The 17,354-nt window shown below is 43.8% G+C and overlaps 1 protein-coding gene across 1 annotated transcript in view; it reads left to right on the forward strand.

The window, feature by feature from the left end:
* LOC129012638 (neuroblastoma breakpoint family member 3-like) overlaps positions 1–6,220 on the forward strand; it is a 56,014-nt gene extending 49,794 nt beyond the window's left edge. The window contains exons 27-32 of the mRNA XM_063651330.1: positions 663–714; positions 1,353–1,525; positions 2,230–2,281; positions 2,895–3,067; positions 3,781–3,832; positions 4,462–6,220. Of these exons, the coding sequence (XP_063507400.1) occupies positions 663–714; positions 1,353–1,525; positions 2,230–2,281; positions 2,895–3,067; positions 3,781–3,832; positions 4,462–4,705 (746 nt within the window). The 3' untranslated portion in view covers positions 4,706–6,220. The remainder of the gene's footprint in view (positions 1–662; positions 715–1,352; positions 1,526–2,229; positions 2,282–2,894; positions 3,068–3,780; positions 3,833–4,461) is intronic.
* Positions 6,221–17,354: the final 11,134 nt, after the last annotated feature.

The raw sequence follows: 17,354 nt of genomic DNA on the forward strand, positions 1-17,354 counted from the left end.
AAAGCATGTCTGTGCAGTTCTTTACCTGCCCAAGCCCAGTGTCACCCTTGTCTACCTCTCCGTGGAAGATGTGACCCAGGTTTCACTGAATTTATCCCCACTTTCTGTGTCTTCTAAGTTGGCTTGTTGTAGCTCATCTGTCCATCATCTTGCTGGTATGTTTTCTAGATAAATGGCTGACTTTTTACCCACAAAAGCCATGATAGCTGATGCTTCTGTGTAGAACCAAGTCTCATTTTGACTCAAGAGCTGGTACACTGCATCCCTCCATCAAATCTCAGTGTCCACAATCTCATAAACTATCAAATCCTGGGTATTTGATGAGAGAAGCCTGAATATTGTAATATCTCTCCTATGAGGCGTTAGAACGATTTGCCTCAAATCTATTGGGAAAAACATTGTTCATTTGTGTACACAAACCTAGGACAGAGCACACTGGGAAGATCACATTCCAAAATGGGAATTTTGCCCAAGGCTCATGAAAGGAACCAAGTCAGTTCTCTCAAGACTTGACCTCAGGCCTCCTGGTATATTTCTCTCAAAGTCTACTGTTCTCACACTGAGAAGACTGATGTCCCTGTGTTAGGATTGGACAGAGGAATGTTTCTGTGTGCAAGGAAGAACTGCTTCATGTAAGAGGCCCTGTCTGAATTTATTTGCAGGACATTGGTGTGATCAAGTGAAAAAGGAGTACCAAGAGGCCACAGGTCCCAGGTGAGTCTGAGAAATTGTGGACAGTTAATTTGATGTTGACACCTGGAGACGCCAAGTCTGGGGAAAACAGTACATGCTGAAAATAATGATTTCATCTTGTCAGACAAGTCTGAATTACATCTACTAACATTGTTTTTGGTTCTCATTACAGTAAATGTTTAGGTTTCCATTTCTTCCTTTCCTTATCATTTACTAACCTAGTGAAGGTTGACCACACCTCAAAAGCTGTATTCTCATGGTGACTGCAGGGAAGCTTGAGCACATTTTATGCAAAATTATTGAGCCCACTCTTTTCATGATCACTGTTCATTGTGTGTCCTGAGGGCACTAATATAGAGTGTTCTTTGACTCCCTCATCAGTGTGTCACCTGGCCAATTCACTGAGCTCACTATCTCTCTCACTCTCTCTCTCTCTCTCAATGTGTGTGTGTGTGTGTGTGTGTGTGTGTGTCTTTCTCTTTCATCCTTTTCTGCCTGGCCCTGGTCTGTCCCAACATGAAGGCAATAATTTGTTACCTCATTAATAGATCTGTCCTTTTTCTTTTCAAACAGTTCCTTATGTTACCCATGAAATCTAGCTGGGGCTGTGTGGTTTCTGATTCCCCCTGGCTTATTCTTTACTTTTCCTACTTTTCCAGGCTCAGCAGGGAGCTGCTGGATGAGAAAGAGCCTGAAGTCTTGCAGGACTCACTGGATAGATTTTATTCAACTCCTTGTGGGTATATGGAACTGCCTGACTTATGCCAGCTGTACAGAAATGACTTTTACTCATTGGAGGAACAACACCTTGGCTTGGCTCTTGACGTGGACAGTGAGTACCTTACTATGAAGGTGATAAGACTCCACCTGGTCCTCCAGATATGGGTGATATTCCTGCTCCAAGTGGCCCTTACTGACCCGAGAGATGTCATTGCCGCAGGCAGGACCTGTGGGCGCATATAGGTTGTAATGAAACTGTAGTTTCAGTTGGAAGCCCAGACATGAAATGGGTCAGGGAGCATGGCTCTATTCCTAGTCTCCAGCCATGCCTGTGGCAACCTGAGCCCACTCTCAGCACATTGGACCAGGCAGATGTAAAAAATTCATAGAACTATGATTTGGGCTCAAGGGTTTGTAGATTTCCTCCTTCATTCTAATTTCAGTGTCTTGCAACGACGAATGAGCTGGGCATTTGATGAGACAGGGCTGAATACTGCAGTTTTCCTCCTAGAAATCATCTGGGGCATTTTCTTTGAACTGATGGGAACAATAAGGCATAACTGTTTGCACAAACTTGGGATAAATGATTTTGGGATAACTGTCTACCAGAATAGGGACATTTCACCCTTGGTTCTGAGATGCAAACCAAAGAATCTCTATCATGACTGGCTTTGAGGCCTCCTGAAGTATATCTCTCACATTGTCCTGTTCTTGTGCTGAGGAGCCTGAGGTCCCTGTGTGGGGATTAGACAGTGGACTGTTATGGGTGTAGGTGAATTGGCTTATTTTGTCTGTCCCTGTCTGAATTTATTGCAGGAATTAAAAAGGACCAAGAAGAGGAAGAAGACCAAGGCCCACCATGCCCCAGGTAAGTTTGAGCAACTGTCAACAGCTAATTCTGTGTTGACACCTGGAGACTCCTGGTTCAGGGAAAGCAGAGCAGGCCGACATTATCGATTACATGTTTTCAACCAAGCCTGAATTATTCCTACTCACATTGCTGTTGGTTTTCATTGCAGTAGATATTTAGGTTTCCGTTTCTTCCTCTCCTTGTCACTTACTAATCTACTGTAGGTCGACCATACTTCAAAAGCTGTATCCTCATGGTGACTGCATGGAAACTTGAGCACATTTTATGGAAAATTATTGAGCACAGTCTTTTCATGATCACTGTACGCTGTGTGTCCTGAGGGCAGTAACTCAGAGTGTCCTGTACTCCCTCATCAGTGTGTCACCTGGACAATTCACTGAGTGCTCGCTCTCTGTCTCTGCCTCTGTCTCTCTGTCTCTCTGTCTTTCTCTTTCATTCTTTTCTATTTGGCCCTGTTCCATCCCAACTGAAGGCAATAATTTGTTACCTCATTAATGGATGTATCCTTTTTCTTTTTTAACCACTTCCTTATGCTACCCATGAAACCTAGTTGGGGCTCTGTTGTGTCTGATTTCCCCTGGCTTATTCTTTACTTTTTCTACTTTTCCAGGCTCAGCAGAGAGCTGCTGGAGGTAGTAGAGCCTGAGGACTTGCAGGACTCACTAGATAGATGTTATTCGACTCCTTCCAGTTATCTAGAAATGCCTGATCCATGCCAGCCCTACGGAAGTTCCTTTTACTCACTGGAGGAAGAACATGTTGGCTTTTCTCTTGACGTGGATGGTGAGTACCTTTCTATAAAGGTGATAAGGATCCACTGAGTTTTCCATATAGAGATCATATTCCTGCTCCAAGAGGCCATTACTGAGCTGAGAGATGTCATTGCTGCACTGAGGACCTATAGGCACATATAGGTTGAATGAAGCTCTAGTTCTACCTGGAAGCCCAAACATGGGATGGGTCAGTGAGTGTGGCTCTCTTCCTAGTCTCAGGCTATGCCTGTGGCACTCTGATTCTACTCTCAAGGCATTGGACCTGGGCAGATGTGACAAATTCAAAGAACTATGATTTTGACTCAAGGGTTTGTAGATTTCCTTTCTCACTCTAATTTCAGTGTCTAAAATCCTCACAACCATGAACAATCTGAGTATTTGATGAGACAGGGCTGAATATTGCAGTTTTTCTCCTAGAAATCGTTTGAGGGCATTTGCTTTAAATTGATTGGAAAAATATGGCATAACCGTTTGCACAAACTTGGGACAAATGATACTGGGATAATGATCTACCAGAATAGGGACATTTTACCCTTATTTTCTGGGACAAAACCAAGGACTCTCTATCATGACCAGCCTTCAGGCCTCCTGAAATATATCTCTCACAGTGTCCTATTCTTATGCTGAGGAGCCTGAGGTCCCTGTGTGAGGATTAGACAGTGGAATGTTATGTGTGTAGGGGAATCAGCTTAATGTGTCTGTCCATGTCTGAATTTATTGCAGAAATTCAAAAGTACCAAGAAGGGGAAGAAGATCAAAACCCACCATGCCCCAGGTAACTTTCAGCAATTGTGGTCGCTTAATTCTGTGTTAACACCTAGAGACAACAGGTCCAGGGAAAACAGTGTGTTTGATTTCATGTTTTCAATAAAGGCTGAATTACTCCTACTGACATTGCTATTGGGTTTCATTGCAGTAGACATTTCAGTTTCCATTTCTTCCTCCCCTTATCATTTACTAATGTACCATAGGTTGACCATACCTCAGAAGTTGTACACTTACGGCAACTGCATGGAATTTTAAGCACATTTGATGGAAAACTATTGAGTTCACTCTTCTCATGATCACTGTTTGCTGTGTATCGTGAGGGCACTAACTCAGAGTGTCCTTTTACTCCCTTATCAGTGTGTCACCTGGCCAATTCACTGAGCTCACTTTCTCTCTCTCTCTCTCTCTCTGTCTCTCTCTGTCTCTCTCTCTCTCTCTCTCTCTGTCTTTCTCTTTCACTGTTTTCTACCTGGCCCTGTTCTATCCCAACATAAAGGCAATAATTTTTTTACCTCATTGATGGATCTATCCTTTTCCTTTTTGGACCACTTCCTTATGTTACCCCTGAAATCTAGTTGGGGCTGTGTGGTGTCTGATTTTCCCTGGCTGCTTCTTTAGTTTTGTCTCCTTTTCCAGGCTCAACGGGGTGCTGATGGAAGCAGAAGAGCCTGAAGTCTTGCAGGACTCACTGGATAGATGTTATTCGACTCCTTCAACTTACTTTGAACTACATGCCTCATTCCAGCACTACAGAAGTGCCTTTTATTCATTTGAGGAACAGAACGTCAGCTTGGCCCTTGACGTGGAAAATAGGTTTTTTACTTCGACAGTGATAAGGCACCATCTGGCTTTCCAGATGGGAGTCATATTCCCACACTAAGCAGCCCTTCCTAAGCTGAGAGATGTCATTGCTGCAGGCAGGACCTATAGGCACATGTAGGTTTGAATGAAACCGTAGTTCCCTTTGGAAGCCCAGACATAGGATGGGAAAGTGGGCGTGGCTCTATTCCTATTCTCAGACCATACCAGTGGCCACCTGTGCCCAGTCTGAAGACATTGGACCCAAGTTAGGTGTGACACGTTCACATGACTATGTAGCACATGCCGGGAGTGATCTGCCAGACATTCTAATTGGAACCAGATATCTCTGGGTAGCTACAAAGTTCCTCAGGTATTTCATTTTGCAGGCATGTCTCTGAGCTTCTATACCTGCTCAAGGTCAGTGTCATCTTTGTATTTAGCTCATCCAAAGGTGTTATCCTGGTTTCAATGAACCTACCCCCATTCTTTGTATCTTCAGTGTTGGTTTGTTTTAGCTGATCCATCTGTAACACAGGAGGGATCCTTGGCTGAGGATTGTATTTTAGAACCACTGACTGCTCTTGACAGTTGTTAACCCACTAGGCTCCTTTGAGTAGAGAAGCCACAGTCCATCAGCCTCCAATTGATATCAATACTTAGGAAGACCACAGCTAGATGGACAAACAGCATTGAGAGGCCTTAGCCCTGCTCCTTTCAATTCCATCCTGTAAAGAACAGGAGTCAGGAGCCGCTGGCAAGAGACAGCATGTCACCCGGGACTCTGCCAGTGCAGAATGTGAACAATGCCATGTTCTTGCAGAAAACGCCTAGCCTGAGTTTCATAGGAGGTAATCACCAGACAACTGCAGAATGTAGAACACTGAGCAGGACAACTGACCTTTCTCCTTCTCACAGTCCACGTCACCACGAATCACACAACAAAAAGGAGGAGAGATATTTTGGGTTCAAAAGAAGTAAATGATAATGTAGCTACATTTCTTTAGTTATTTTGAACCCCAAATATTTCCTCATCTTTTTGTTGTTGTCATTGATTGTGGTGACATGGACTTGTTTGTAGAGGACGGGTCAGCTGTCTGGCTCAATGGTCTACATTCTGAAGTTGTCTGAAAATGTCTTCATGATGAAATTCAGCCTAAACGTTTTGTCAAGAACACTGCAGAGTTAATACTGTGAGTTTCCAACCTCAGCCCATCTGTGAGCAGAGAAGGTCTAGTTTGTGCATCAGCATTATCATGATATCAGGACTGGTGACTTGGTTAAGGAGGGATCTAGGAGATCTATCCCTTTTAGAGACACCTTACTTATAATGAAGTATTTGGGAGAGTGGTTTTTAAAAGTATAAATGTCCTGTATTCCAATGATCATCCTCTAAACATTTTATCATTTATTAATAATCCCTGCCTGTGTCTATTATTATATTCATATCTCTACACTGGAAATTTTCTGTGTCAAGTTTTACTGGGCCTTTGTTTTTGCTAGTGTCTGTTGTTGAAAAAAAAAACATTCTCTGCCTGAGTTTTAATTTTTGTCCAAAGTTATTTTAATCTATACAATTAAAAACTTTTGCCTATCACTCTGGACTGTTGGATTGTTTTTTACATTCAGTGTTATAATCTTTTGTTATGCTGATTGGTTTTGGTGGGTACTGATGCGAATTAATAAAAACCTTTTCATTTCCCTGTTTATTTTCTAATCTCTTCCACCTTGTAGGCTATGTTTACCATATGTAGCAGAATGCATTTACTCCATTTCTTGGTTCTAGTTATTTATATTCTTTGTGAGAGTGTGTGTCTGTGTGTCTGTGTGTGTGTGTGTGTCTCTGGCATTTAAGAAGGGTTATGTAGCTCATGCTTGATATTGACCAAAAATGTTTCATAGTTTTCCCCCCTTTGAACTAGACACACTTGTAATATTTGGTTTATACGTTTTAAATTATGACTTTCAACGTCAAATATTTCCATATGACAGTCAATTATATGATGTGTTTTCTTTTTCCTACCTGCTTTACCTGCCACTTCTCATAATAGTATTTGAACCTAAACATATACCAGTGACATTGTGTGGTTGTCATCTTGCCCACACCTTGGTTTTTGCTTTAGATCCACAATTAAATATATTAAATAAAGTGAATGTCACAGTCATCACTTGCTGAGTGGTACTCATCCTTAACAGAGTCCGCATGAGGGAATCAGGTCTCGCTGAGTTTAGCATGTTTAATAATCTTCCTCACGGTCTTGATACATGGATCGCATTACTGGATATAAGGTGCTTGCCCAAAATGATTTTTCTTGCGTTTTTAGGAGCTATTGTCTTCCTTGCAGAACATACATGGTGTATGTTCTCGTTGTGGGATTCTATTTTGTTCTACCAGGACCTATAATTTCTGCCAGTTACTTCATTTGTTTGTTCTCTTCACCATGAGTCTCCAGAGGATGCTTCCTTTGTCCATGCCTCCCCATCTCCCAGCAATTCTGCCTTCCCAAGACTGGCACCTCTGGTCCTCTGCATGGTGAAGCCCCTTCCTTTCAATTCCCCAGTAGCCAGTGCTCTAATCCACCAGGTCTCAGGCATGATCTGTGTTTCTCCACATGCTCTTTCTGAGGATAGTTTTACCTGTGTTCTGTCATGAACAGGCCCTCCCTGCTGTCCTGGCCTCGATTTGCATAGTGTTTCCTGCTCCCTCTGCCCTTGTGTGGCTCCCAGACCCGGTTAAAGAAAATCACCTGAGGGCCACAGTGTTCCCTAGCCCTGGTGTTTAGGGGCAGGGTTACCGGTGGGATTTTGGACTCCCTAAGTTAACCCCTAGGGCTTTGAAGTGTCTGTTGAGAGATTCAGCTGTTATCATCCTAGGTGGACTTGCTCTCTCCTATCCTCCTACTTCAAATGCAGAACTTCAATCGTGTACAAAAGAAGACCGAGTCATATAATAGAACACACCCTTATTCATTGGCTGGCTTCACCAATCCTCTCATGGCTGAACTTTTAAAAATACACTCTTAGCCACATACCTATGAAATGTATATGTGTGTGTATACATATGTGAATTTGCTTCTGAGATTATGGAGGCTGAAATTCCCAAGATGGAAGGAAAGCTGGATACCCAGGAAAGCATTTGTTTCCTCTTAGGCCTCTTAGTTCTCTCCTGGCCTTTGATTGATTGCATGAGTCCCTCCCCCGTTAAGGGGGGCAATCTGCTTCACTTAGTCTGCCCATCCCGATGTTAATCATATGCGAAACCTCTCTGGAACACAACCAGAATCACATTTGGCCGAATGTCCCGGCACCCTGGTGCTTGGTCACAGTGACACGTGCAAGTAACTATCACACTTGCCCTTTGTCACATTTGTCATTTCCCCTGTTTTTCTCCCAATCTGCAGCTTATATTTGCTCTCTTAATACTGTCTTGTGTTGAGCAAAAACTTCTAATTTTTATAAAGTTGAATTTATCAATATTTTCTTTAATGGTTTGTGTTTCTTGATAACAAAGAACACTTTGCCTAACTGTGTCGTGAAGATTTTGTCTTATATTTTCTGCCACACTTTCTCTAGTTTTATAGTTTATATTTAGTTGCATAATCCATTTTGAGTTAGTTTTTGTCAGTATTGAGGTTCAGGTGAATCTTTTTCCTTTGGGGATATGCATGTCCAGTTGTTTCTATACAATTTGTTGACAAGAGAATGCCTTCTCCACTGAATCATATTTGCACCTTTGTCAATCCATTGGGTAGTTGAGACTGGCCTGAGGGCTGTCCTGGTGTTTGGACAGAGAGAGGGCATGAAGTAGGGTGGTTCTTATGGGAAAAATTAAGGAAGGCACATTTTTCCATGAGGCATAGGAAGCCCCAAGCACAACTGGGGTACCCTCTACCAGCATGTTGTAGCACACTCATCTCTGCTGTCTGGGAATAAATTTGTTCAAGAAGGTGCAGTACTTGTACACAGACAACTACAGAACATTGCTCGAGGAGACTAAGGAAGACCTAAATCAATGGAAAGACATCTTGCATCCATGGGTTGGAAGTTGTAACATGGTTAAGATAAAAATACAACTCAAAGCAATCCACAGACTCAATACAATCCTATCAAAAGTGGCCTTTTTTACAGGAATGCCGGAGAAGAACTTCATGTTCCTAAAAAATAGCAAGTATCCCCCCAAAACAAAAGCAATCTTGAAATGCAAGAAGGAACGTTCTCTATTCCAAAGGTCTTTAACTCCTCTCAGCAATACTTGGTAGTCTTCAATATATAGGCTTTCACACCTTTTTTTTTTCTTCTTTTGTTTCTAGACACGATCTCACTCTTTCACTCAGGTTGGAGTACAGTGGCAAGATCACAGCTCACTGCAGCATGGAATTTCAGGCCGATGACATCCTAGGGTCTCATCCACTGAGTACCTGGGACTACAGGCTCACACCACCACACCCGAATAATTTTTCTGATTTTCAGTAGAGATGAGGTCTCACTATGTTGCCTAAGCTAGTTTCAAGCTTCTGAGCTCAAGCGACCCTCCTGCCACGGCCTTCCTAAGTGCTAGGATTTGAAGCTGAGCCTGGCTGGCTTTCACAACTTTGCTATGTAGTTTATATTTCTTGATACTATGGCGAGCCTGGCTGGCTTTCACAACTTTGCTATGTAGTTTATATTTCTTGATGCTATGGCGAGCCTGGCTGGCTTTCACATCTTTGCTATGTAGTTTCTATTTCTTGGTGTTATTATAAATGTCTATGAAAGGAATCTTTTAAAAATTTTGTATTAAAATTATATATTTAAGGAATTACATATATTATATATATTTAAGGAATACAACCTGAGGACTACATATACATATAAACATACATATACACATACACATACACATACACATACACATACACATACATATACATATACATATACATATACATATACATATACACAATGAACTAATGCCTACTAGGTGAGGGGCTGCCTTGTGAGCAAACCCAAGGTCCTTGGCTCACAAAGCCTTGTGTAGAAGGATGGAGGGATCAGCAAGGTGGGCACACAGCAGGTTCTGTCTTTAGGGTGGGCACCTGCCCACTCGGGTCTCTGGCAATCCTGACCAGGCTTCATGATGGGTGAGGTGAGCTAGGAATGGGAAAGTGGATGACCTCAGATCCAGAGACTGTAGTTGTCACCTGGGGACCTGGCATGTGCGTGGGGGAGTCGCCCACTGATTTGGCCCTGGGCCAATGCCCAAACATGCACAAGGACAGAACTCTTGGCCTCGATGTTTTAGGAGCCCTCAGTCTTCTAAAGAGGGTTTGTGGTGGGGAAGAATGTTCAACAAAACAGAAGAGTTATGGGTACTCTAGCTTGGCAACAGAGAATACTTCCTTGTGCTACTAAATGACAATATTTGACAATTATGGATGACACAATTGAGCAACAGCTTTCACTGTTTAACAAGCAGTGTCTCTGGAACACTAGGTTAGTGCTGTCGGAAGTGGACTGAAAAGTCGGTGGTTTGAGCCCATCCAGTCTCATTAATGTTTCTAGCTGATGTGACCTTCCCTCTGAAGAGTCTCTTCCTTGGACCAAATATATCTGAAAGCTTCTCTTCTTCTTGTCTCTTGTCTATTTTCCAAGGTGCCTCTTTGTTGCTTGGGGCAAAAAAAGTTCATTATTAATCCACACCCAGCAAACATCTACCCTTACTTATCCCGGTTTTCAGGGTTTTGAGTTTGTTTGATTGTTTGTTTGTTTTCTCAGCTTCTCATATTTGGAATACTGGAAATTCCTAAAGTGGAGAACGACAGAGCCTGAATCACACCTATGGTGAAGCCACAGGCTCTGGGTGAAAAACCTCATCTGCTAGCGTTTAAAGTTAAACACATTAATTTTCTGTGCTTCCATTTCTATCTGTCTAATGGGCTAAATCAGAACACTTTTAATTTGTCCAATGTTTAAATGAGCAGTGCAGGAAAAGCGTGGAGCCAATGCCTGTCACATAGCAATTGGTCAACACGCACGAGCTCCTATCAGCGTCACGGCCTCCAGCATTTCAATTAGGCTTTGATCTCTGAAATGTCCTTCCTGATATGAATGGGTCATTCTTCAGACATTCTCTAACCGATGGCCATGAAATTGCTCCAGTGTGTATTATTACAAATACAACTGCAGGGACCAGACTGACACATGTATCTGTCATGCATCACTTGTCTATTTCTCCGTAGATACCTGGAGATGGAATTGTCAGACCAAAGTATTTATACATTTCTGATTTTGCTAATTTCTATCCAAATTACTATGAAAAGAAGCTGTAACAAGTCATACTTTTAATATTTTATGAGAATTCTTTTTTTCTCCATCTTCTGGCCAAAACTGGGAAGTACTTGCCTACCATTTCCTCTGAACTTACTTTTGCCAGCATTTCTGTAGTCACACAGTGGGACCACATTGCATGCATGACATCAAACATAAATCCTTAAATGAAAAGAGGGGTTCACATGACTGTATAAAAATTTATATTCAAAATACAAAAATGCAAATATATATGTGTATACAAATACATGTATACACACATACATATATGGGAAAGGAATTTTTTTATTTGGATGCTTTATCAAAGTTATATAGACTTGAAAATTTGTTTAGTAAAACAGCAGTCCCTTTGTGTACTCCCAGAGTTTCATCACATAGAAGCAATTATTTAGTTATTTATCTCCTCATGTCTAAATAGATATTATTACTTTTTGATTTTCAAGTGTAGGCACTATCTCTCCTTCACATACTTGCTCACCACCACCACCCCCAAACATGCCTCTCACTACCTTACCCTCTAACATGTCTGTGTCCTAGTTTGAGAGCCAACTACTACATTATTGTAACTTGTATATGTTATTCAGAGTTCAGTCACATTGGATATACATAGCGGGAACAAAAGGCCAGTATCTTCAGGGACTCTCTCTCAAGTGGATAAGCTTCAGAGATTTTTGTAATCTTTGGTCACCCTCCCCATCTTTTTCCTATTCCGGGTAAGTACTGGATCTGATGGGCCCAGCTCAGGTCAGGCACTCTCTCCTTGAGCAGGGGAGAGCAGGACATCTTCATCTGTAGTACCAAGAAGACACTGTCCAAAGAGGGACAGGTATTTCTAAGACAGAAAAGTCAATATGGGGTATCGGTACGCAAAACGAGGACATGAAAAAAATCCCGTCTGTTCTGTGAGGGGAGCATGCAGTAGAGGGTGGATTCAGAGTGGGAGGGGAGTGTTTTGAGAGATATGGGCCATGGATAGTCCTCTATGGGCTGGAGACAAGCAAGACTGTTGGGGTCTCTCAGTGGCAGGGAGCTGACGAGAATCTGCCCTCCCCAACCTGGGAGACGGTGAGGGGACTGTCTTGGTCACCAGACAGAAATGGGGTCTGGGCCAGGACAGTTTTGGTGGGAAAGAAAGAACAAGACATCTTCTCCTTAAGGTAAGGTCCTGAGTTCAGGTCTTGGTAGGGAGGGAGGTTACCTTGGGCACTGGCCCCTGAAGATGGTTGGCCAGATAAGCGCACTGCAATCTTACGTTCTATAAACTTGTAGTTCTAGTAAAAGAATGACTGCAGTAAAGGGTCTTTAGGAAGAGGAGGTGGAAGACCTGATTTGGGTTGGGGGCTCCAAGAAGAATGTCTGTCCTGCTGTGCAGAAGCCTTCTGCATAACCTCCCTGGTGCCCTTGCTCAGTCTCCCGGCCAGAACCCCAGAGTCCCTGCCCTGTGCGCCCTGGAAGTACACAGTGAGTTCAGCCAAGTCATCTCCAGCCAGGACTCATTCCTGGGCATTTCTGTGGCCTTGGGTGCCCTGGCCTTCTCCCAGCCCTGTCCTGAAGGCAATCATCCTGCAAGGGAATGGGGGAAGGAGGCCACTTGACAGTTGACTCTTAGTGGCTCCACAAGGTCCTGATTTAGCTCCTAGTCACTTGCAAACCTATATGCCCCCATCTCATCCCCCAAACGATGAAAAGAAACTTTGCCAGGACTCATGCCAGACAAATAGGATGGGACCATTCCACAGAGCCAAGTTCATAGGACATCAATAAGAGATGGAAACCACCTGCTGGAAGGTGTCACAGTGGGAACCTTGGGGGCAGGGAGCAGTCACTGAACTGTCAGGGTGAATCCTGGCTCCTGGCCCTCACACGCCCTTTCTCCCCCTCCCTCCTTCTCTCCTCCCTCCTGTCTGCTCTTTCCCCTCTCTCCCCTGCATCCCTCAGGTGCCTTCCATGGGCCCTCACCCCTCCTTTTCAGAGGCTCCAAAGTGAGCCCTCAAAATACTTGGTAACCTCGGGCATTTCCAAAACTGCAGAGATTTGGCCACACCATTTTTAGGAGCTAGGAACATCCTCCAGAGCTCTTGCCTAAATTTTTCTGCTGATGAGAACAAAAGAGTTTCCATCTGATCTGGTCCTAAGGCAACTGCTCCTTGGAGCAGAGTCTGGGCAGGAAGAAGGGGGTTGCCCAGGGCCCCAGACTTGCCCCTCCCAGCTGCTCTGCTCCTCTCCCCTTCACTGTGGGAGAGCTGGCCAGGGATCAGGAACCTCTGTTCTCCACAGATGCTGGGATCTCAGGCTCAAATCTAAATATTGGCAGATGTAGAAGGCTAAGGGAGGCAATTCCCTGGAGAGAGGTGTCAGGATTTGGGACAGGAGCAGCATCTTGTTGCCATCCACAGAGACCCCAAGGACAGGAATCCACTGGTAGCCAGTTGGAGGGGATCCCATGAAAAGAAAATGAAACGTGCGCATTAGAACTGGAGCCAAGACCAGGAGCTGAAAAACTGCACCGTCCTAAGGGATGAAGGAATTAGGGCATCCCGGAAGTAAAGTTTTTCATATAGGTCATTTCTTCCAAAGAGACACAGGGCAACGGCCCAATGATGGGAATAAAAGAAAACTCGGGGTCTAGGATTGAGGGGAGGCAGCCTTTTCAGTGGAGGAGACCTGTCACCTGGAGGCCCAGGGTCACCCTGAGAGGGGAGGGGTCTTGCTGGGTCACTGGGTCCGGGACTCCAACTGCACACAGCCAGTGGCCTGGAGGGTGGGTGACCATGACTGGGGCAATTTCCCCCATTCTGCTTAGGGAGCAATAGGAACATCACAGGCATTATTCAGAAAGGTCCCACTGAGACTTGAATGCTGATCACGGTACTCAAGAGTCCAAAGCGCTCACCATTACATCATGGAACCTCACAATAGCTCCTAACTGGAGGGCACTGAGTTCATATAGCAGCCATAGTTCCCACGCAACTATGTTCATGCATTTCCTCTGATCCCTCAAGCAACACCGAGGAAGGTGGACCTGTGAGGGAGGAGCCGTCCTCTTTCTTTCTCTGCCCTCTCCTTTGATCAACTTTTACCATTTCGTTTGCACCTTAGAAAATCAGGCAAAATCCAGTTTGGGCTTAGGGCCAGAGAAGAGCCCTTGAGGCCTCCCTCATGGAAAACATACTCTCTCAGTTTACCAGAGTTTCCTGTACCAAGGGGAAATTTCTGCACACAGTAATGTTATACTCTTTTTGCCTTCCCTCTTTTCCCTTTGCCCGGGGAGGCCAGATGATTGTCAGAACAGGACTTGGGACTTCCTGGGTGCCTCACTCCCTTCCTCTATGTAATAAATAATACCTGACACCAAGCAAGTGGGATTGGGAGGCAGGGAAGCTTTCATTTTCTTTTTCATATACTTTTATGCATTTGTTTGGTTGGTTTTGGCAAGATTTTCTCACCAGAAATGGAGATTTGTTGGATTGAAAATAAAAAGTGATCAGCCACGTTTCACATTCAACATTTATTGAACTCCTGCCGATAAAGCACTCGCCAGCTTCAATGGGGCTGCTAGAGATAAGAGTACACAATCCCTGACTTACAGATATCTCATCTCAACTAAAGCCTAGGTTATCTGAAGGGGAGACTATCAATGGCAAATACAGGCTCCTCCTGTGGAAAGAAATTCTGCTTCCTGGAGCTGGTGGTCTCTTCTCCCACCAGTTCAAAGAAGCTTCTCTGGCACTGTGGATCTGCCCTCCCTGCCCCAAATGGTTAGGGTATGTGCCACTGAGGCTGAGGGCATATGTGGGAAATTCAGACATTCTCTAACACCTGCTGTTTCTTCCCAAGCAGGTGAATCCTTGGTGAAGCAGGACAGCAAGCAGATCCAGGTGGACCTCCAGGACCTGGGCTATGAGACTTGTGGCCGAAGCAAGAATGAGGCTGAATGGGAGGAAACCACCAGTCCCGGTAAGAGCACAGGGTGTGGGGCTCCCCTTCCCTCCCTGGAGTCAGCTGTCACATTTGGGTGCTGTTGGCCAATTCCACACCAGACAAGTAGTGGGGAAGAGGAGGACAGGAGGTTAATAGGAGAACTCTTACCCAAGATGAGGCTGAATATAAGTTTGAATTTCTACAATTAGTTTGTGGCATACTGCTAATAATAATAATAATCATAAAAAGTTCTATCCAACTGATTATTATAGAAATACTAAGGCCTACTTTGAGACTACATGAGGTTTTGGAAACATGCAAACCATAAGTTAAAAATAATTTTGTTTTGCATTATAAAAGGACTACAACTATAGGGTCAGCCACCACACTGAAAACCAGAAGAGAAGAAAAACACAGTCTCTCTCACTCTTGAGGAAGTGTAGTGTGTCCGTTAAGAGAAAAGATCCTGGGGCCAGACTGGTTGGTTCAAATCCCAATTTGTAAACTTTCCTATGCCCCAGTTTCTTCAAATGTTAAAATAGTAATAAAGGAACTACCTACCCCATCAGGTACTAATGTCAATTAAATGAGTAAATTCTTATAAAATGCTTTAGAACAGTGCCTGGCATTGGATAAAATGCTGTGGATTAGTTGTGATTCTGACTACCACTGCCCTAATACACTGATGTTAACATGCTGATATATTTAGTCGAAGTCTTATTTTCCTTTGCCTATTTTTCACACAGTTGTAACCCAATAAACTTTTAAATTATACTAAAAAGTAGAGTGCATTAAACTTGCAGCATGCAGAAATAGCTTGCCCTACATTCTTGTGGCTCTCCTAACTGGATAAGGCCATGTTAATGTCTTAAGAAACATCAGTGTGTGTGGAATGAACACAGGACGTTGGAGGATTTGAATTGTGGCTCTTTCATGTGCTAGTTTGAGTGATCTAGAACAAGCTAGTTTACCACCTCTCTTTAAGTTTTGGTTTCCCCAGTCAGTAAAATAGAAAGTAGTGAAACCCAATTTGTGGACATAAGGAGGATAAGAAATATTGTATTTGAATGCCTAGCACAGTGTCAGGGTTGAATAAAGTACTACTTCACCTTATTCCCTAATAATTATTGTCCTCATGACCAAACCAGCCTCCTCTCAAAGGCAGTGGCCACAACAGCACATCCAACTTTTAATTAGGAAGACATCTTTGTCTTTTGTCAGAGTGTGAGGAGCACAACAGCCTCAAGGAAATGGTCCTGGTGGAGGGGCTGTGCTCTGAGCAGGGGTGCTGGGGCTCAGTGCTGGCTAGTTCCTCTGAGAGGAAACCCTTGGAGAACCAGCTAGGGAAGCAGGAAGAGTTCCGGGTATATGGGAAATCAGAAAACATCTCAGTCCTATGAAAGGACATCAACGATCTGAAGGCCCAGCTGCAGAATGCCAACAAGGTCATTCAAAACCTCAAGATCCGGGTCTGGTCCCTCTCGGTTACAAGTGATTATTTGTCTAGTCTGAAAAGACCCCAGAAGCTGAGAGCTGTTGGCACCCTGGAGGGGTCTTCACATCACAGTGTCACTGATGAGGATGAGGTGTGGCTGTCTGATGGCACTGGGGCTTTCTACTCTCCAGGACTTCAGGTCAAAAAGGACCTGGAGAGTCTCATCCAGAGAGTATCCCAGCTGGAGGCCCAGCTCCCAAAAAATCAACTAGAAGTGAAGCTGGCTGAGGAGGTGAGATCAGCCTCATGGCCTGGGTTAGGATGGCACTGTTTGGGCACTTTCTGGATTGAAAATGTGTAAGTTTGTGCTTGGTGTAGGGTAGCTCAGGCAGTTGGAAGAAAGAACATGTCTGAGTATTCACAAGGACACTGATTTAAATGGTAGATATAGGTCTGCAGAAAAGACAGGTAGGCAAGCAAGAGGGCATAGGATGATGTCCCAGCATCTGGGAGATACCAGATCTCAGGGATTTCCTCTTACGGATATATTAGTAAAGTAATAGTATATATGGTATAGTATAGTATAGTAGTAATACTGGAATCAGATTGCCTAGCTCTGATGCTTACTACCCATTCAACCTTCTTAACCTTTCTGAGCCTTTGTCATTACCTATTAAATGAGGATGATAAGAGAACCCATCTCAAAGGGTGGATATTAGGTTTCAATGAATTAATACAAGTGCTGGCCAGGCATGGTGGCTCATGTGTGTAATCCCAGCAATTTGGGAGGCTGAGGTGGGCAGAACACCTGAGGTCAGGAGTTCAAGACCAGGCTACCCAACATGGTGAAACCCTGTCTCTACTAAAAATATAAAAATTAGCTGGGCATGGTGGTGCACGCCTGTAATCCCAGCTACTCAGGAGGCTGAGGCAGGAGAACCTCTTGAACCTGGGAGGTGGAGGTTGCAGTGAGCCGAGATGGCATCACTGCATTCCAGCCTGGGTGGCAGAACCAGACTGTCTCAAAAAAAAAAAAAAAGTTAATACAAGTGCTTAGAATAGTGCCTAG

The sequence above is a fragment of the Pongo pygmaeus genome, chromosome 15 (assembly GCF_028885625.2).
Source record: "Pongo pygmaeus isolate AG05252 chromosome 15, NHGRI_mPonPyg2-v2.0_pri, whole genome shotgun sequence".
Classification (NCBI taxonomy): Eukaryota; Metazoa; Chordata; class Mammalia; order Primates; family Hominidae; genus Pongo; species Pongo pygmaeus.